The sequence below is a fragment of the Colletes latitarsis genome, chromosome 8 (genome assembly GCF_051014445.1).
Source record: "Colletes latitarsis isolate SP2378_abdomen chromosome 8, iyColLati1, whole genome shotgun sequence".
Taxonomy (NCBI): Eukaryota; Metazoa; Arthropoda; class Insecta; order Hymenoptera; family Colletidae; genus Colletes; species Colletes latitarsis.
In genome coordinates, this window is record NC_135141.1 from 18,648,503 (window position 1) to 18,669,308 (window position 20,806).

The 20,806-nt window shown below is 42.7% G+C and overlaps 2 protein-coding genes across 10 annotated transcripts in view; both read right to left on the reverse strand.

Annotated features, from left to right (window-relative positions):
- Positions 1-15,669, reverse strand: Nep3 (M13 family metallopeptidase neprilysin 3). 6 transcript variants are annotated; one of them, XM_076771920.1, is made up of 13 exons: positions 15,559-15,669; positions 5,046-5,159; positions 4,638-4,794; positions 4,360-4,569; positions 3,990-4,270; positions 3,819-3,917; positions 3,574-3,744; positions 3,352-3,500; positions 3,063-3,285; positions 2,550-3,009; positions 2,329-2,475; positions 2,123-2,262; positions 1-2,043 (listed from the first exon to the last, which is right to left on the reverse strand). In XM_076771920.1, exons 2-13 carry the CDS (start codon positions 5,157-5,159, stop codon positions 1,867-1,869), a joined length of 2,328 nt encoding a protein of 775 aa, XP_076628035.1. In that variant the 5' UTR covers positions 15,559-15,669; the 3' UTR covers positions 1-1,866. The 6 variants fall into 6 exon arrangements, with proteins under 6 accessions (XP_076628035.1, XP_076628032.1, XP_076628031.1 ...); XM_076771917.1 differs by lacking the exon at positions 15,559-15,669 and adding an exon at positions 13,801-14,502; XM_076771916.1 differs by lacking the exon at positions 15,559-15,669 and adding an exon at positions 11,572-12,012.
- The window catches only part of LOC143345112 (uncharacterized), a 19,087-nt gene continuing 10,734 nt past the window's right edge, over positions 12,454-20,806 (reverse strand). Inside the window, exons 1-7 of one of the 4 annotated variants that reach the window (XM_076771923.1) lie at positions 20,222-20,363; positions 17,472-18,907; positions 17,331-17,398; positions 16,959-17,011; positions 16,153-16,233; positions 15,855-16,075; positions 12,454-15,717 (exon numbers count right to left, since the gene is read on the reverse strand). In XM_076771923.1, the coding sequence (XP_076628038.1) occupies positions 14,552-15,717; positions 15,855-16,075; positions 16,153-16,233; positions 16,959-17,011; positions 17,331-17,393 (1,584 nt within the window). In that variant the 5' untranslated portion in view covers positions 17,394-17,398; positions 17,472-18,907; positions 20,222-20,363 and the 3' untranslated portion in view covers positions 12,454-14,551. Of the gene's footprint in view, positions 15,718-15,854; positions 16,076-16,152; positions 16,234-16,958; positions 17,012-17,330; positions 18,908-20,221; positions 20,364-20,806 lie in introns of those variants that run through there. The other 3 variants (XM_076771921.1, XM_076771922.1, XM_076771925.1) reach the window with 3 other exon arrangements.

The following is a 20,806-nucleotide window of genomic DNA, read 5'->3' on the forward strand; positions in this document are numbered from 1 at the left end:
TTATCATTATTTATTTCGTTCTTTATTTGATTTACACGTGCGTCATTAATAAATATTTCCAATGATGTATAATATTAGTGGCGCAATCGAAATAATTGTCGCCCTCTAAGGACTACTCGCACGACGCACAAAATTCTTGTATCATTCTCTCGCGTTTCGGCATTGACGAATTATTGACATAACTACCTTTGCTCGTTTATAAATGTAACATACACAGAAAAGGGGATTGCTGACAATTTTGTTCTCATTCGTCACCAAATGAGTATAAAAAGAACCACTCGAACATCGTACGCGCTTAAAGTATACAACATCTGCCACAGTTGCCTTTCTTTCTATTAACTATACTTAACAATACTTTGAAACAATCAAAAATAAAGATTCACGGCATATCGTTAACAGACGTATCAGTTACAGTGTACTTATCTCGAAAGACTCACTACACATTTCTTGTCCTTTGTAATCGTTTGATTAGAAAGATCTCGAAGGTGCACGCGTGGAAACCTGCTATCAACACCATTTTGTACAAATAATTTCTTAAATTAGATAATAATTTAGTTTATACCTATACTGTATACAATCCGCGATATACATCTCTAACGAATAAAAAAAACAAAACTTTTTGATTCGCTCGAGTACTGAGTTGCACAAAACACAAAAAAAAAAATATACACTTAAGCACATTTAAAAATATTTAGTCTCAACACCCGTAGTGCGTGAAATCGCGCTCCCTATATTAACGTACTAACTCCGCTCTATATAACTAGCCCGTAGCTTGTTTATAAAATTAAATTTCTTAAGCTTAACGCTAGATCCTGCCTGCAGAAATTATGGCACCACGCTTACGATTCACGGTCGCTATGGCTCATCGAGATCTTTAAGAATCTCCCTGATGCGAGCAAAACAAGGTTAAATCGACCTTAAATAATAGTTCATCCTTTGTATCTTAGCACATAAGAAAGTAATATACTGTCGCGTAGGTAAGATTAAAACGTTCTCCTGGATATATCAGTTTCATAGATCCTCGACGCAACGTCGTTGTACGCACGTTCCAGAAGCACGAGTTTTCGCGAAAATTTTATATAAATCTTTCGTATCGTGAACTCGAATCGACTGACAATCGAATAATACTGTATTCCAAGTATAAAAGTGAAAAATGACTTTACGTTCGCTTACGGTGCAATGTCGGTCGGTTCGGTAAATAATTGCCTCGATCGATCACGATGAACCACAGTGAACATTGATTAGTATGAAAAACTGGCGCTCTGGGGCGCGTTAAAGTAGCTATATGTATAAGAAGATCAATAAATTCATACGATGGTCCTAGTGCCTTAACGCTGACATTGCGGCCATCCTGACGATCGATAAAATCGAGACGTCGAAATCTGCACCATGACTCATCCGACTCGCAGAAATTTCGGACCCTGGATCGGTATATAAAATTGCATCTCTGGCATATTCGTTGCAAACATTCAGAGTCGCAAGTTTGGCTCGCTGCGATCTTCTCGGCTCTCGGTAAATCAACAATCAGGGATTCAACAAATGGAAGTACTTGACCAGTCTGAATAAAATCGCGTCGCGGAATCAATACTCTCGTTCACGTAACGTCGTTCGAAATAAATTCAAACCATCTCAACGTTTACACGAGGTACCAGCGATTCGTAAAGATAGTCGCCATTGCGCTACATCACCCGAAGATTCGTCGTCGTGATTCGAATCGCTAACCCACAAGTAGAATTGGCTCTCGGCCGATTTAAGTAATTCGTTCTCCACCGAATTATTCGATGACCGTACGAATTTAATAAAAACGGAGCCATTCGACGACTCCGTTCGCAATACCAGAAATCAAAGCAATTGAAATATGGCGCGTTACCACACCTCGCACTTGTGTACCGGATTCATTCGCGAGCCGTTCGAACAATTGAATTCTGTGGCGAATTCCGGCAAGTTCGAGAGTGGACCAATCACTCTGTACTTGGGTGGACAGTGAGAATCTTTCTCGATTTGGAGAGCTATCGCCTCGGACGTTGCAGCCGAACACCAGACCTGTCAACCAAAAATTAATTAAACTTAATAAAGATAGTACAAGCAGATGAATGTTAGATACAGAAATGGCGGCAATTACCTGAGCAAAATTCAAGAAAAACAGCTGACGATGCGTCAGATTGAGACCAGGTAATGGTAGCTGATCCTTGTAGCTTTTAGGCTTCGTGACGTACGCGTGATACGCTGCTTTAAGGCCTCCGTTATCCGCAATATTCTCTCCTACGAAGGAATTTCCATTAATATAACATATTGCAATGTTAGGACGTTCGCATATCGATGCATTACCCAAAGTCTGACGTCCGTTCACGTGACGACCGTGTACTTCGAAGCTGTTGTACTGTTCCACGAAACATTCTGTTCTATTTTTGAATCTGTCTATCGTAGCGTTGTTCCACCATTGATTCAAGTTCCCATGTAAGTCGTATTCCCTTCCTGATCGTCGCGAAACAAAAGACAAACGATTATACAACAATGTTCGTTTATAAACAAAGCTTTGAGAAGCGTACCTTGATCATCGAATGCGTGAGTTAGCTCGTGTCCCATGACAACTCCTATGCCGCCAAAATTTAAACTATTAGGGTTCTCCATGTCGTAGAACGGACTCTGCAGGATACCAGCGGGGAAGACCATCTGGTTTTTAGTAGGCCTGTAGTAAGCGTTCACAGTGGGCGGAGTCATGATCCAAGTGGTCTTGTTCACGGGTTGATCGAGCTTCTCCAAGTTCTTCCGCAAATTGTACTTGTTCACTTGTATGTTGTTCTGGAAATATTCGTTCTGCTTGATGGTCAAGTCTTTGTAAAGGTTGTCGAGCTCGCTGGGGTTCAGAATGAAATACGGAAACCCGATCATGTCGGTAATAGCGTTCGCTTTCTCCTCTGCGGCTCTTCTGGTATCCGCATCCATCCAATCGAGATTCTTCAAATTCTTCGTGAAAGCTTTGCGCACTTGATCGATCATCTTCTCCGCCTGGAATCGATTTCCATTAGAAGATGTCGCGATCCTTACGAATTTTAACTAACCATGGGTTTGCTCTTCCCGTGGAAGACGTCTCTGACGAACATCGCGCCGATGGCAAAGCCCATCACGTTGTTCGTATCGCTGACGCAATAACGCCACTGTTCCTCGCGTCCCTCCGAGCCGATCAAGGCTTTCTTTAGGCCCTTGTAAGCGTCGCGGAAAGGTTTCGACAAGCATCCCGTCAGAGACCTCACCGTTTGCCAAACCAAATAATTATTCAGTACTCTGTGGAAAGAAAAGGTAGAGAAACAGGGTCGCGCGATTCATCGATAAATACGTGATCGAACGTACACTTTTCCAGAGTTCGTCTCGTTGTACTCCAGCACAAGCTTCGACAACTTAACGAAATATTCCGGCGCGAAATTGACGATCATCGTTTTGCTATTGATCTTCTTGTTAACGAGATGCGTCGCGTTTTGGAAATAATCCACCCAGGACATCTAGAACGACAAGGACAATCGTCGAATGGTATAGACCGATTAGAATTTCAGACGCGATGGATCTATCACTCACGAAGGGTGCTTTACGTTGAAGTTCGTCCAACGACATCAAGTTGTAAAGCTTTTCTTCGTCCCTGCGTTCCTCCAGCGGAGTCATAATCTTCGCCAGCTTCGTCTCGAACTCTATCACTTCCCGCATCTGCGACCTGGTCGAGTTCCTCTCGCCACCTAGCAGCACGCCGATCTGTAAATTCATCAAGCTAGATTGCGGTAACTAGATTATGATAATCTACGCGATTATTCGTATCTCGTGCATACCTTTGTCATGTAATCCAAATAGGCTAACAACACTTTGCCATTTTCGGTGACGTTCAAGTAATTGTCGGCGGTTGGCAAGGTCAGGCCTCCTTGATCGATCTAGAAAATAAACCGTTGTGGCAAAATAATCCGAGAGTATGGAATTACGAATAACCATTGACGCGGTCTTACTTGTATAATGTGTCTGGTACTATTTCGATCGTCTTCGTTCACCGCCCATGTAAACAAACCGTCCATGTTGTAAACATTTTGCAGAAGTTGCATGCTATTCTGCAAGGACCAAGCGCTCAGATTGAACTTTCCGGAAACGTTCCAACCGCCGATGGTGTCCAGCAAATCGAGCATAGGCTTCGCGCCCAGCGTCTCGATGGTATCGTTCGCGTCCATGCACGACAAGAAGTAATACTTCGCCTTCTTCTCGGCCTTCGACTTCATGTCGCTCATTGGTTTTTCTTTTCAAACAAAAGTCACTCGTTGAAATTAAAATTACCAATCTTCTACGATTAAGATAAACCAGTCCAGAATCCTGTAATCGAATTACCAAGAACGTTCTTGACCACCAACTGGTTGTCTTGCTCCAGTTTGCTGAATGTTCCCCACATGCTGTTCCCATCCGGTATAGGGTTCTTTTTTATCCATCCGCCGCAGGCGTACTCGTAGAAATCTTCGCACGGATCGACGGACCGATCTATACTGTTTATGCTGGACGCCGCCACGGTCACGCAGTGCTCCGTCAGGCAGTACGTACCGTCTGAAATCAAGGTTTCCCTGCTCCGTGAGAACACTTGTACGTGATATTACACGATAAACGTTCGATACCTTCTCCATGAGAAGTCACATGCAGTATCTGCGCCTCGTTCCAACCGTTCTTGCTGCTGATAACTATAGACAGCAGCACGACCATCAGCAAGAGGCCGGCGCAAATGATAAAAAGGCATCTCTCCAACGTACTTCTCGCTCTCCACAGCGACGTCCCCTGCGCACCAAATAAACGGTGTATCGCGACCGGGCGAGGAATCGTTTAAGCGCGTTAGAAACTCACGGACAGTTGGCTACGTCTTATTGCTAGGATCGCGCTATCGCTTGCAATCTAATAATCCCAATTGCGACGCGAGAAATCGTTTGCTGCGACGACGATTCGATTGAAAAAGTCACGGAATCGCGTCAACGCGGCGACAATTTTTAACGACGATTAGACTTAAACGACGCCTAAACCGTGAAACGTACCGAACGGTATCTAATGTGCGTCGCGGACGTGCTGATGCCCTCGCTGTTCAAAGCGACGGACCCGATGCTGCTGTTGTCCTCGTCCTCGAACTCCGCCTGCTTGTACATCATCATCTGGAGGAAAAAAGTGGCGATTATTGTCTCCTTGGTCTTTGATACTGGCAAAAGAAGCGACAAGGATAGCCTCGCCGTTGCACAATAGCGGCATGCCAGATAATGTAATTAGCAACTCGTAAATCTTTTCCACAGCAGACGGGACCGCGTCCCAAACATGAAATTATCTTAATGATAATGTTACCGAGATTACAACAGGTTCTCCACAGCGATGCTCGATAATGTTTTCAAAAACACCATGTAACACCGTGATTCGCGGTTTCCCTTCCTACGAGCGCGTCTTCGTGCACGCCACTTCCGCGATCCAGAATATCGTTTGTCGCGATCGACTCTGTCGACATTCCCCGATTTCTTCATAAAGCCGAGTCCATCAGGCCTGAATTTTTCACCGACTCTACGCGCGATAACACAGATATGCGTGAGCGTCGGTGAGCCACGATGCCCGATACTAAACGTTCCCCGATAAACCGTTGCGAGGGCCCGACACAATTTCGTACATGAAACGTGGCCTCTCGCGTTCGCCACAAAGTGGAAAATTTGTCGTCGAAAATTACTGCCGGTTGATGACACACTTTTAGACCAAACTAAAAATACGTACCCTCGAGTCGCCGTCACGCCGGAGCGAATACCAGGGTCGCTCACTCATTTCGGATCGCGCGAATCTCGTGATACCGCAACAAATCGCGTCCTCGTATCCCACCGAGGGAGAACCTTTCTCGTTCGTACCGCTGAACGAAATTGGGAACCGACGCTGGAAACTACACGCCACGCGACCGAACGTCAGACTGCCTCCGAGCGCGTCCCGCGCGACGCTCGCGATCGCACGCTATCACGACACCTCGGTATTACAAACGAGAGGGAAGCTTTTCGACGCGCCGATAACGAGGCCAGTATTCGAAACATGCTTCAACTTTACGCTGGTCGGACCATTTCGTTTACTATGATCGAGAAACAATGGACTAGAGAATGGGGGAAAAAATTCAAAATTATACAGGATGTTCGGCCACCCCTGGGAAAAATTTTAATGAGAAATTCTAGAGGCCAAAATAAGACGAAAATCAAGAATACCAATTTGTTGATTGAGGCTTCGCTAAAAAGTTATTAACAAAATTATTGCTAAAAATCATTAATAAAATTTGTCCACCTACACGAATTTTTTTCTCGAAAGTGTGTAGGAATTCCGGGGTATGTCTATTCACCAAAAATAATTGTAATTGACCCTCGCAATTAAAAATAATTTTTATTATAGAACGATTCGAAATTTTGTTTTTTCGTCAAAAAATTTTGGGCACCTACTACCTTCTGTCGATTTTTCTTAAAAATACATTTTTGATTTTTAGTAATTTTGTTTGATGCCCTACAGAAAAGTTGTTGAATACTTTTGTAGGTACCCATGAGCTCCACTTCAGAAAAAAATTTCATTGAACTATATTTACTATTGTAGGACTTACGGTCGTTTGAAAATTAGACCATTTTTATAGGGTTTTTCTAACTGTACGGGGTTAAGGAACAACTTTTTCAATATTGTTAGAATTCGTACATATTCTTCACGAAAATACGCGTCGTTTGCCGTTTGAAGCATTAAAATCCTTCAATCCTTCCGGAAATTATGACGTTTGAAAGATACGCACGAAATTTTTGGTGTGATATTTCTGGTCTGAAATTATATTTTCGGTAAGGAATTTTTTTTCGTAAATAGTTAGGATTTCGAGGGTATGTTTATTGACCAAAAATGATTGTAATTGACCTCTGCAACCAAAAATAATTTTTCCAGAACGATTTGAAATTTTTTTTTCGCCGAAAATGTTTCCAATCGGTATGGAACTTTAAACGTTAACAACTTTTTAACGAAGTCTCAATCAACAAATTGCTGTTCTTGATTTTCGTCTTATTATGACCTCTAGAATCTCCCATTCAAATTTTTCCCCAGAGGTGGCCAAAAACATAGTATTTAAAGGCAGATTTTCGTGTAATAGTGTTAGAATTTAAAGATTCCGTTTTTTCGTAAAGAATTAAAAGTTCTATTGTACTAGACTTTTAGAAAAATGAAGAGAGACCTTTAATCTATACGAAAATGTGTTTTTAGTCCATTTTTTATTATCTTTTATTAAGTAGTAATTAAGTCTTTTAATCCTGTTCGACGATGTTAACTATAATTAGTGTACATCCGTCATAGAAATCAAAACGCAACAAATAAAAAATTTTTTTAAAATTGATTGATTTCCAAAAGTTGAAAAAACTGTACCATTTTAACATTTTGACTGCCACGTCTTCCATATATGAATGACAGAATTTTTAACAGTAGAATTAAAACAATTAATTCTCAAGTTGAAATGTTAAAGAAAATAAATTTGAATAGGCTTCATAAATTTTAGTGAGGTTGCAAAAGTAAGTACTACGACAAGTTTTTAGTTGTGTAGTTTACAATTGTCTAAAATCAAAGTTTTGATCTCGTAAACAATTTTAGGATGTTAGACAATTGGCAGTCAATGTATTAAAGAAAAAAATTCAATATGCTACAGTTTTTTAAATTTTCCATATTTTTTGTTCAAAATAGGTTCAGTGCCAGTGGAAACCAACCAACTTTAACCCTTAAGTGGACTCTCAATCTCAACTGAATTATTTACTTAATGTTGATTTTTACCAAATTTCCTTTAAAGCATGGATTGAAAGAATTTTTAAATAATTATATTGACACATATTAAACAATTATTAGTTTAAACTTGCGAAGAGTCGCAACGGCCCCAAAAAAACCACTTAAGGGTTAAGAAAATTTTTCGTTCGTTGCGTTCTGATCTCTATGATGGACGTTACGCTGTACACTAACTATGGTAACTATTATTTAATAAAAGATAATAAAAAATGGACTAAAAAAATATTTTCATATAGTTTAAGAATCTCCTTTCACGTCTCTAAATATCTATTACAAAAGAACTCTTAAGTCTCTATGAAAAAAATAAATAGAAGACTTAAAATTTTAACGCTGTTACACGAGAATCCCCCTTTAAAGAAACTCTGTCTTTTAAGAGCTGCGGAAATTGTAATACAGTGGGTGTAAAAAGTATTCATACAGTAACTAATTACGACTAAAATGCTGAATAATAATGTTTATTAAACAATATTTTTTAAACAAACATGTTACATGTATTCTCCAAAGTCTGTAAAATGACAATATCAAATAAACAAAAGAAACATTAGAAGAATAGAAAGAAATATTTAAAGTAAAAATAAGAAAACTAACATATAAGAGCGAAAGATAATTATTAATTTGCAAAACCAGTACAAAAGTTTATCCGAAATATCGCGTACTGTAAAAAGACCAAGATCTAGGATACAAGGAATCATTACGGATTACGAAGAACATTGCGAAATCGTGTGAGAAATGAATAGCCGCGAAAAATTTCTGAACGTAGTGGTTGTACTATTATTCGATTTATTAAAAACAATCGAATATGAGTGCAACAAAGTTCGCTGAAGAGCTTAAAAGTGATTTGAACATCACTTTATCTTCTAGTACTATACGTCCTTTCTTGCGAAGTCAAGGTTATCATGGTAGAACAGCTCGAACAAAATATTACGTGAATGAAAGGAATAGGAAGAAGAGATTGGAGTTTGCACAAAGTTACGTAAAGACAACGATGGAATTTTGGAAGAGGATCATCTTCACAGATGAAAGTTTTAATACTTTGGTGATTATTTAGAAGTTTGCCCTCCTCACCGATTTTCATGACCTTGAAATATGTTGTCAAGGTCATCATTCTGAACAACTTTTCCCTATACATGTTACCGCCGCTTGGCCTTCGTTTTCCAAATATTCGCAAAAATAATTTTATTGCTGTCATTCCCCGACTGTCGGTTCAAATCCACAATTTCAGACATTTTTTTTCCTGCAACAAAAAACAAGAATATGGAACTTCGTTCCATGAGCCCCGCGGAACAATAAATAAAACATCCCCCATGACTTGAACAGTAATATATTAAATTCGTTTTGCTAACTGAAGGGCTGCGCCCCCAGCCCTCCCCCCCCCCCCAACATCTGCATAATTTCCAATTCGTTTTGCTGACTGAGGGACAGCGCCCCCCAGACCCCCCTAACAACTACACTAACTAATACCGATCATCATTTTTACTAAGGCCGAGTGACGGTAACATGTATAAGGGAAAGTTGTTCAAAATAGTGATCTTGATAACATATTACAAGATCATTGAAATCGGCGAGGAGGGCAAACTTCTAAATAATTACCAATATTTTTGGCTTCGATGGACACTTCACAGTGTTGAGAAAAAAAAAATGAGGAGTATAACCTCAGAACTTACAGCCGACAATAATACATGGTAGTGGTTCCATATATATTTGGGGCTACATGAGTGCCGCATGGATCACGAGATATACATTAATATTTTAAAAACTCATCTTCATACAAGTGCTGAAAAAATGGGTATTGAAAATAATTCATGCAAGATAATGATCCTAAGCATACCGTTTACAATACAGGAATGTGAATTGCATATAATACGCCAGCACATTTAAAAACACCCCCACAATCACCAAATATTAACCCTGTTGGAACGAACAATTCGAAAATATAGTACACAATTTCATCTAAAACAGACATAAAAAATGCTTTAATCAACGAATGGAATAATATTACTAATAAAGTCACATCTAATTTAGTTAATGCAATACCTAGAAGGCTAGCCGCAATAATAAAATTAAAGAGAAACCCTACTAAATACTAATTATAAATATTAATTTTACAATTATTTGTTGTTTTATTACAAATGTTTAAATTACTTGTACACTTAATAATGGCAACAGAACTGTACGATTAATTATTATGCGTTCATTTTTCTTGATATTTATATAAACAAAATAAATATTTTTTCTGTTTATTTGATATTGTTGTTCTACAAACTTTGAAGAATACATGTAACATGTTTGTTTAAAAAATATTGTTTAATAAACACTTTATTCAGCGTTTTAGTCCTAATTAGTCACTGTACGAATACTTTTTACACCCACTGTATGTGTTACTTTCGCAGATTTTGTATACTTTTTATCATAAGCAACATTAAAGAGATGGTACGCGAAAATCAACCCCATTAGCGCGTATCGTATATTTACAATATTTAAAGAATGTTTCACAAAGTTGCATTTATGCAACAGCGAACAGCAAGGAGTCGAATACTTAGAGAAGCTTTGTATTTGATATGCATTAGTTTAACGTGGTTGACGGCTAACTAACCGGCGAAGAGGCAAACCCGAAGGAAAGAACGAAAACTCGCAAGCCCGTGAAAGAAGCGTGGCGAGGCTCGTGCCGGAACTGCAGGAGGACTGCACGCGTGCATACACAATAGACGCGGATCCGCGTAAGCACGCGCACGCGTATGCAATCGGAGCTGCCAGTTTCGTGTGCGGCGGTTCTGGCAGGAAACGGACACTTGTGGCGCCGTTAATATAATTACGCTTTCTGCTCCGATACCGTTTCGTCCCGTGACGCGTCTGGTGAGGATCGGACAAAGAGTATCGTTTAAATCGAACAAAAAATGAATGCATCGGCTGAAACTTGAAAGAAAAACGGTTCACGTGCTGCAGAAGCGTGTCTAGCACGGCATAGCAACTAACATCGCTAAGATTAGACGTAAGAAACGTAGTGCTACGTCAAAGGCGATCGGCTCGAGTAAAACGAAAATACATGGCGTAATGCGTCATCGGGAGCAAAAGCGCTGACATAAGTGCAAAACAGTTCGTTAACGGAATCTGTGACGTCTATGTTTGGAATTATCTTTTTGCTCTAAAAATAACAGTCCCGTTGAGCGAGTCTAGCGTCAATGAGGAAATTGTTTCTTCGTAAAGCGTCGCGCAGTACTCCTGGAACCGTTAACGTTTCTAATAAAATCGTCTCCAGCTGTGGAATTTCGGACGATAAATTTACGCACGAGTTTGTAATCGCGCGATTGCCCGCCCATCGTAAATGCAACACATATCGCGTGTACGTTTATCATTCGGTGAGCCGTGTTTCGAATTTCGTGAAGACGCATGCAGTCCACAACGAAACGAAAAAAGGAAACACTCGCTCCGTGTGTGGAACCGTATCGATATCGATAACGGAAACCTCGCGTTTAAATAGCTACCGATGCGACCGCAACGCGTTTCGGGAACAAGATAAATCGCGACCAATTACGGTCTACGCGATAGCTCCGTACGACCGATTTCTATATTCATGGCGCACATTTTGATAAATCTTCCGCAACGTTAACGTTACATAACGAGCGCGCAGCTCGTAAATAGCTGGGAGTACGCGATACTCCGACCCAGGGAAGTTAACAAGATGGCTCAGTATGAAATTCGTCGTCCCCGAATGGGTCTAGCAACGTTTCCTGGTTCTGTATTTTGAATCGCAACACTCACCTTCACCGACATCTTGCCCGGCACGGATCGCGTAATCACCGCACTGTCACTTTAATTATTGATTCACTATATCGGGAGCGAAACTGGCTCCCACGACGAAGGGGGTTTCAGGATGACAGAAAGAGGGAAGGGTGGGTAGAATATCGAGGATAAAAAGAGGTGTTACTTGGAACTACGTTCGTCACCGAGACTATGACATCTTCCAGCTCGTTTTTGTCGCAGCTCTGCCGCTATATCGGCGTTCCTAGTCTTGCGTGGCTGTCTCTCTCATGGGGATGCTTCCACGCACCTACAACCCCTCTACCCAATCCTCTTTATATTGATTTGCGCCGGGCCTGAGAGCACCTGCCATCTCTTACCGTCCATTCGTGCTTCGGCGAGCACTGTTTACCATCGTAGCCCATGCTTTTCGCTTCGTTTATCGACACCTTGGCAACGATCGCTCTATTCCTGATTAATCGCCTGACACGCAATAACACCGAAGCGTACCAATTTTTGCTCCTCCAATCGCGATTCTTGATATGATTTCACGCGATCGGTAACGTATTACCGTGCAATAATAACGTGGCCCGCAGCAAGAGAGGAGGAACTGAAACGACGAAAAAATAAAATGGGTCAATAAATTTTGACTCGGTATCGGTAACTTTCCGGTCTTGTACTCGTCTACTCGACACGACCTTTATGTAACTTTATAAAATGTATACAGAGTTTATAAAAATAATATAGAATGAATTGATCGTAGAAGAAACGTGCATGAAAATATTTACAGATATTTTGAAATCCCTACTTCTACGAGAGTTTTCCTGGTGTAACCGAAAAGTATCAAATTACGTTGCAAATAAAACGAAGGAGCCTTGCTCGATTGCATCGTACACCCTCACGTGAATAAATATTTCGTCTTTATTTCAGAGAGACACCCCTCCTCCGCTCGTTAGGTACAATATATCTTACAGTATGGTAATACGAATATGATTGCGCGTTACGGTGAGAGGATCATTCGGACTAAGTTTATCGTTAAAGCTATGTAACACGCAGACACTACGCACGCACACAAAATATAGTGGTATTCCTGAATCTATAGAAGATCCCCATGGATTCGGAGCGACGCTCGTTATTTGCCTTACGCGTTAATATTTATTCAGACGGACAGTCAAAACGGCCCGTCCCTTTTTAGGATCGGTTACAAAAAATAATTATGTATGCATGTATATATATATGCGCATATGTGTATATACATGTACACTCATCATGGTACAATATACACGCACACACGTACATAGATATATATAGATGTATAATTCTTTTTTTCTCTGTTAAGCTAACAATACCTTGGCTGCGAGATCGAGTTGTTTCCACGAGATCGACTGGCTAGCTCTACCCAATATTAATTTATCTAACGGACACTTTATTGGCACGTACGCTGTTTCTTTGGACCGCTATTACAATCGAAAACCCAGTCAGAAACTTACAAACGCGACGGCACGTCGATTCTCGCGTCCCGACCGCGTTCGTGCTGCGAAAATTAACAGCGATTCGCGTTACGAACCTTTACCAAAATCCAATTCGCCTTTCCAACAGCACCGACGAAGTCGATTCGCGCGATCCTTCGAATATCGTCAAGTGGATACGACCTGGAAAACGACGAAGACTCGAGAGAAAAGGAAGATGCGTTTGCAAGCTGTCGTGACTCATAAATCGATTAGAACGTAATTCACTCTTCGTTTCATTCAGCTTTTTATCGTACAGAGTATACCCCCTGCCCTCCCCTCCCTTCCCCTTGCCCTTCCCCCTCACACACTATAATCCGTAAACAAACTAGAGACTCTTTCATAAATTACATATCTTAAAGTTAAATACGTCAGTGGTGGCTTGCTGCGCTTCGAAGGAGTTAACTTTTAAATATCGAGATTGCATTAACGTGCAAACACGGGGAACGTATGTAGAACGGTGCTCGATGAAACTGAAAGCGGATCGCCGGTCTCCCCAGGGGAGGAGACCAATTTGTTCAGCGCCGTCGAACACCGAGTTGATGCTTCTCGTTATAGAAAATTACGACGCGCGCGAAACGGTCGAATACGGTAAAATCTCACATATTAATTAGAATATTTTATATTAAAAAGTTCCTGTGGCTCGTAAAGTTAGTGCGATAATGTGCGAAGATTAGAAAAAGGTGCGCTAACGAGTTAACCGGCGTTCACCGGTATTAAATGTAGGACGATGAAAACGTACGGCGTCAATCGACGGTTTTGTGCGTAACCGGAGTTAGTCGAGCCCATTCATAAAAACAGGGACACACTGTGTTAAACGTAACTGAGCGCGTGTTAGCCGAACGCGCGACGATCGCCCGAAACTAACAGACCGACGAACAAGTTATTTTCGACCAAAGATTTCTGGCAGTATCGTGTGCGATAGAACGACGGTAAATACAAACGGAACCGCGCGTATTTTAATAAACAGAAACTTCGTGCTACGCGAACGACAGATATAATCGATTATACCCACGATCGATAAGTGATCGCAGGAAATGATAAAACGGGTTTTAGTGTTCCCAAGTGCGTTTCTCGATCAAAAGTACGAGAAAAGTATTGCATTAAATACTTAAACGCGTTAAACTATTGGTTCCATGTTTGCGCGACGCGCCTTATCCAGTATGACGAGCGTGCTGCGAGTAGAAGGATTCTTGTTTTAATATTAACACGGCACGAAGAAGTACTCGCCTCGAGGACAGTGTGAATAAATCTGAAGGTAGGCAGGATCAACAAGCATGTAGGTACGCAACGTTAAACGCTTCCCTTCGAAGGACTCTTTAAAAAAATAACACTGCGCTCGTTTCATTACGTCGAATGCGGGATGGAACGTCATCGACGCGACGATTGTTCAACTTAACGATCTTGCGTCACGAAATACATATGTACGCGGGAAATCGTGCGGTGACGCGTGTAAGAATAAGCGCTGCGCGGCGACAGTGTTCGCCCGGCGCTCAGTCCAACGATTTCGATCTGTCTAATCTATGGTTACTTTCAAGGTCAGAATTTGTACTGGCATTCGTGAGACGGGAACGACGCTCCTCCGCATTCTCGACATTCTCCGTCGAGAACGACGCGCCGTCGAAAACGAAAGACTCTAATATCACATTGCTGGATGGATTTGATTGAAAAGAACTCGCGCTAGCGTTAGCCATGTCTTCTAAAGGACTCGCGTTACGGGACGCGCTTGTGATTGCTGTCGCTGGTTCTGTATTGATAAGACCCTCGCAAGAATGAGGCAAAGTTTTCGAGAATGCCCTCTCGACGGAGTATTCCTCGCCTTTCGCGTTACCGGCGTATTTACCGGTCGCCTTTAAAGACCCCCCGTAAACTCGACGGCCCTTCGTGAACTCGGACTCGAAATCTTCCGACGAGTTTACGGTAGATTTCGAATCGTCCATGTGACTTTCGTCCGTCTCGAGAATCGAGGAAACCCCTGTCGCTGTTTCCCTCGCGATTCGCCGTTGCTCTCCCCAACTTTTCTCGACCCTTTTACTCGCGCCCTTCTTCTCCGCTTTACCGTAGACCTTGGAGATCGATCGATCGCTCGTCTCCCAAAGGCTCTGGTCTCTACTACTACCCGCTGTACAATCAATGTTCACCATCGGATACGGAACATAGTTCGTCGAAGTGCCTTGATAAACACGGCTGAAACCGTCACCAGGAACGAAAGGTTGTTCCTGGTAGTCAAAAGGAACACACACGTTCTGTCTGTTCAGTCCATCCGCGACGCAGTACGGGAAAGGAGTAAACGGAACAGTGTCCGGATTATCGAGCTGCCGTGGGCTCGCGTTTCCATTCTGGTATTGCGTGTTTTGGTCCAGACCGCCGTTCAGTCTCGTGGAAGGATTACACGCGTACGAAAAACATTGTGGCACGCTCGTGTTTGGCAGAACGCTCGGCGATTGCGCGTTGGTTCGCGCACCTGACGACTCCGGCGAGGCCGGATTCGATATCTTACCGCGTGTTTGGGCTATCACAGTTTCGTAGCTCGGAGGTGGACCATACAATTGGTAGTAAGGACAGTTCGCGTCGTTCAACACGACGTTCATGTTCTGGTAATGCGTTGACGTAGTCGCGTTACCGTTGTAAGCTGGTACTGCTCCATTCCTTTGAGGACCTACGAGTGCAACACGTCGTTTCAGTTATACAAAAATCCCACGCTCCCACTTTTCTACCGTGTAACGTATCAAATAAGTTTTCTGTCGCGCATTGTGTGTGTGAAACGAGACCAATCGGTCACAAAGATGTACTAGCCTTTCCACATACGATGCAGCAACACGGTATTTCTCGCTGAATTGTAAGTAATGCGAGCCCTTTGAACCTGACAAGTCGGCCCCCGAAGAGAATTTTGTACTCGAGTGTTGGAAGTTCTGGTAGGTATGGCCGATGCAGCTGCTCTATACCTTCCTTGCAACCAATATCGATACCACCAACCACCACCGGAACATACCAGGAACATGATTACAACCAGAACCCTGTGAACGGGGATTGTATATAAATACGTTGCCGTTGCTTAATAAACGGAAAATGTCTCGGTGCGTTATGTGCCTACCAGTAATACCATAAATGATGGAAATGCAGCCCGGGTGATACGCAACAACCAATACCACAACAATATTCTGTTCTAGAACACCTACAATACAGAATTGCAATATTTACATTTTCTCATTGATATTTTTTTTTTTTAATAATCATTATACAGTTTTTATTAATTTTACGCTTAACGATGAATGTTTTTAAGCTTTCGTCTCGTTAATAAACACGACATTTAAGAATTTACAGGGTGACTCGCCTGAAATTGAAATTTAAAATATCTTTGTTACTTCTTATGTGATAACAGCTTGAGAGTCAAAGTACTTGTGATTGGAGGGACAAATAACATAATCACTTTAGTCCCAAGGTTACTGTATTGGACATTCCAAGGCCATTTAAACTCTCTCCAATGCGTGGTGTATATTTTTTTTTTTTATTTTCATATATATAAACAAATATCATACAATGAAACAAACTCGATCGAGTGATGCAAAACACGTTTTATTTGTCAATTTTTCTTTCGAATTTTTATACGCGTTAAAAAAATAATATAAGACTTATTGGAAAAAAATTTAAGTGGCCTTAATACTCTGAAAACTCCGATGCGAAGAATAAAGAGATTTTTCGAACGCGTTCGTTTACAACCTTTTTTTCGCGTCGACGAAAACAATGGAAGTATTTACAATTTCAATCTTAGATAATGCACATAGTATAAAAAAAAGACTTTAAATATTGAACGTCCTTAATCGTGATGTCGCAACTTCATAATACAACACTTGTATCCTCGCTTTATAGAATATACATATTTACTTGTAAGAAACTCACTCGTAGTATTTTATTTCTCCAGGCATTTCAGTGGCACAATATTTTGCTTCTGCCTAAAAGAAGTTATTGTTTTAAATCGCTTTACGAACCTATGATACATTAACCGCTAAAAAAGGAAAAAGAAATTAAATCCCACTTAAACGTGAATAATCAGCGATCATCGTGAAACGACGAAATACATTTTTGCAAAGTATGGATCAATCAAATTGCTATAACATTAATCGTGTTCATAAACACCGAAAATGAAACTTTCGAAGGAATAAATTCATAACGTAACCCTTGAATTTAAAAACAAAAAAATTTAGCATTCATTCAATGTTATAGAATAAATTATATCAAAGCAAATATGCAGGAACAATAAAAATCACTCACATATATCAAGCACTTCGACGTTCCGGCGAATATCGCCAGCTTTTTCTTCGTGTTCCGCGCCATCTTCTCTATAAACATTCACACTTTCGTTCCTATCAAGGAAAAACAAGACGCTCTGACAGAATGTTTTGACATAATCACCATTTCGCTCCGACTGTCATGTGCACACAACATTGCACACCACTTATTGATTTCAATTTCAGAACTTCACAATGACGTCATCGACTGCAAAGCTACCAACGTGAGTCACTAGGTTGGCACGCATGAAACGTTGCTTAATTTGATTAAACTTCAAGCGCCATGTAGATTTTTAAAGCTGTTACGCATTTGCATGACGTAGGGTTTATGTACATACAACGGCGCGACGGGAAATTGCTGGAACTGGTTTTCTCACCATCGAAGCTGCGATTTGAGCGAGGGAGATTCAAACGAACTCGCGTATTGTAATGCGTATTATTATTGTAGGAAATTCAACGCGAGGAAATCTAGGCGCAAACCGAGCATTTGTAGACCGTTACCGATACTTTGTATATACAATGTAGTTTTGACCGTTAGAGATAGGCTGTATGCTTGTGGCGCGCATATGTGTGTGTGTAAGAATCGATCGGTTGGCCATGTCGCCGGTTCTCGCTCGAAGGATCGGGAATATTCCATGGCACGCGCCGAGAACTTGGCAACCGGGGAAAGGAAGAAACAAACGCCGATCGGGACGCTGGATATATAAGACCGAGCCCGCGTGGCCGGGCTCTCTCTCAGTCTATACGAGCTATCGTGTTGCGCTAGAGAACGTTTTCAATCGCTATTTAGAGATATCCAAAGAAAAGTACTGAATAAAGTTGTTAAAGTATTTTTACGTAATTGAGTTGTTTGATTTCCGCGCGCCTCGCCGAGCAGAGCGGTTCAGCGCTCCACGGGCACCGTCCCACGACCTTAATTCCCTAACTCACCAACCACGCGTTTCGCAACATATATTTTTGGTGACAGCGGTGGGATTAGTTTAAAGTAAATTGGAATTACACTCGGACCTAAGACAAACTTTGCCGGCTCGCGAGTGCGCGCTTCAAAACTTTGAATTTTGGTGAACCGTTTTATTGAACTTCTATAATACAAAGTGAACATCAGAATCAGTGCATCCGCTCTCCCTTGGGTTTTCGCACGGTTTCCCTAAGGGCACGGGTAAATACCGGAGACGGGTGATTTCGGCGGCCGTGCAAGCCACCACCGTTATCACATGCACCCTGTTCACGTCGCGGTTGAGCTTCCGCCTTATTCAGCGCGGAGAGACGAACGCCACCGAACGAGGTTCCTGTAAAGCAGAGAGACGAACATCGCCGACGACTGGAACGCCTGGAGGACATCACGGATCATCGCCGACGACTGGAACACCTGGAGGACATCACGGACCATCCCCTGACGCCTGGAGCACCTGGAGGACATCGCGGACCATCGCCGGTTTCCAACATCTTCGTCCGGGACGCAGACCGCCAGCCCAGCAGATCGACGACGAGTGGAGGGTCCCGTTGCAGGAGAACCGATCAGCGACGTTCCAGAGCGTTTCCGTCGTAATTGCTAGCGCACTGTAAGTGTAGTACTACGTTAGTAATAATCACTGCGCAGACTAGTAGCTAGATTTGTTTGTACTAGTCTGATATATTCGCCTCAATTAGATTTAGTTAGTCGGTGAAATGCCGCCGTTTTTAAAGAAATACGTGAGGGCTACAAGGAGCCGTAAGCAGCGTCTGAGTGGTGGTAGTGGGACATTTATGGAAGAGTTACTAAAATCTCCCCACATAGACCCCCCTACTTCCGAAACCGTGGTACCGCGAACTAACGAACCAAGTTTAACCCCCGTGCAGCCAATAATTCACGGGTCCAACGCGACAGACAGTCCCTTAAACATAATTAACAGCACGTTCTCGTCACCCCCTATGTCGTGTGCCTCTCAAACTCTTTCCGTTAACTCGATCGCCACCCCTGTTCGATCTCCCGTCTCGACCTTGCCGCCGGAAATTCCGAGAACTCCGTCGCGTATGCCATATGATTTAGTCTCCGGCCTCATATCCTACTTTGATGGGAACCCGTCCCAAGTCGATCAATTCATCGCCCAGTGCAGATTGGCGGACTCGTTGGTTGGGATAGAGGAAAAACCGTACTTGCTCGCGTTAATTCAAAGTCGGATACAGCACTCAGTTTTCCGCGGCATTGTAGGCGATGATTCCCCCCCCCGGACGGTAGAAGCCTTGATAAGGTTAATTAAAGTCGCGTATCCCCGGAAATTCAGCCTTAATGACTTGGAAACCGAGTTACGGGTCGTGCAGCGGCATGATCGCGAAACGATTGAGGAATTCGGGTATCGGGTGCTCGGGATTGTGGACCGGGGGGTACAGACAGCACGCGAGAATTACGGTCCCGAGCATTTTGTCGGGATTAAAGCATTAATTATGGAAAACGCGGTTCGCGATTTTCTGAGGGGCCTTCGAAACGATATTGTCGCGGGGATCGTATCAAAGGACGATGAACGGGATCTAAGAACGATCATTAAACTAGCCTCCAGGATTGAAAACGTGGCCGGTTTCGCACGGACCCCGAGACCCGCGGACACTCCCCGGGATCATCGACCTCGGATATGTAGGACTGAAATACGGGAGCGAGCCTGCTTCCGTTGTGGAGAAGTGGGACATCTAGTCGCGGACTGTCGCGGCGCGATTAATAACCGATTCCATGGGCCCCAATCGAACACACAAAGACACCGACGATACTGGGGAACGGGGCGCGAGGAAAGTCAGGGCCATCGGTACGGTTCGAATCATGTGCCTAGGGATACGCGGCCCCCAGTCCCCTTACTCTCCATGAACCAAGGGCGGAATCTAGAACGAAATCCCTGGACCAACCCTTTAAACCCCAAGGGGTCTCCGTCAACGGGCGCGAGGCGGAGGGGCCCCTTGATTTCCCGCGCCGAGTCCACTGCATCTGCTATGAAGCAGGGTTGAGTCGTATCGCGCAATCGCCAATTGTCCCCTTGCTCCACAGCTATTTCCACCGCGGTTTCGCTAAATTCCTGGTCGACACCGGCTCCCAACTTAACCTAATTAAACAGGGCGAAGTAAATTCGGATATAATGGTTAATACTAGGGTAATTTATCATCTCACCGGCATAAGTTCAGGGACGGTTCACACGCGAGGCGAGGTCATCATACCCATCTGGGATATCCCGATACACTTCCAATTGGTAGACGTAGATTTCCCTATCTCCGAGGCAGGCATTTTAGGAGTACCGTTTCTGCAAAAACAACAGGCAACTCTCAGATTTAAAGAGGACTTTCCATGCATGATGCAATTCGAACAGGATCCGTTCGCCTCCGGATTTTCATCGCATTATCTTCCCCCGCGAACCAAGGTCCTAATCTCGGCCCCTGCAAGGAATAGCAACGCGTCGGGTTATGTCAAACGGATTGAGGCCGGATCCGGTATTTTCA

Coding starts and splice junctions, on each gene's coding strand:
- Nep3 (XM_076771915.1), bottom strand. CDS start 5,805: ATGAGTGAGCGACCCTGGTATTCGCTCCGGCGTGACGGCGACTCGAGG. Junction 4,795..5,045: donor CGCACATTAGATACCGTTCG/GTACGTTTCACG, acceptor TTTGGTGCGCAG/GGGACGTCGCTGTGGAGAGC. Junction 2,044..2,122: donor TTTTCTTGAATTTTGCTCAG/GTAATTGCCGCC, acceptor TTTGGTTGACAG/GTCTGGTGTTCGGCTGCAAC.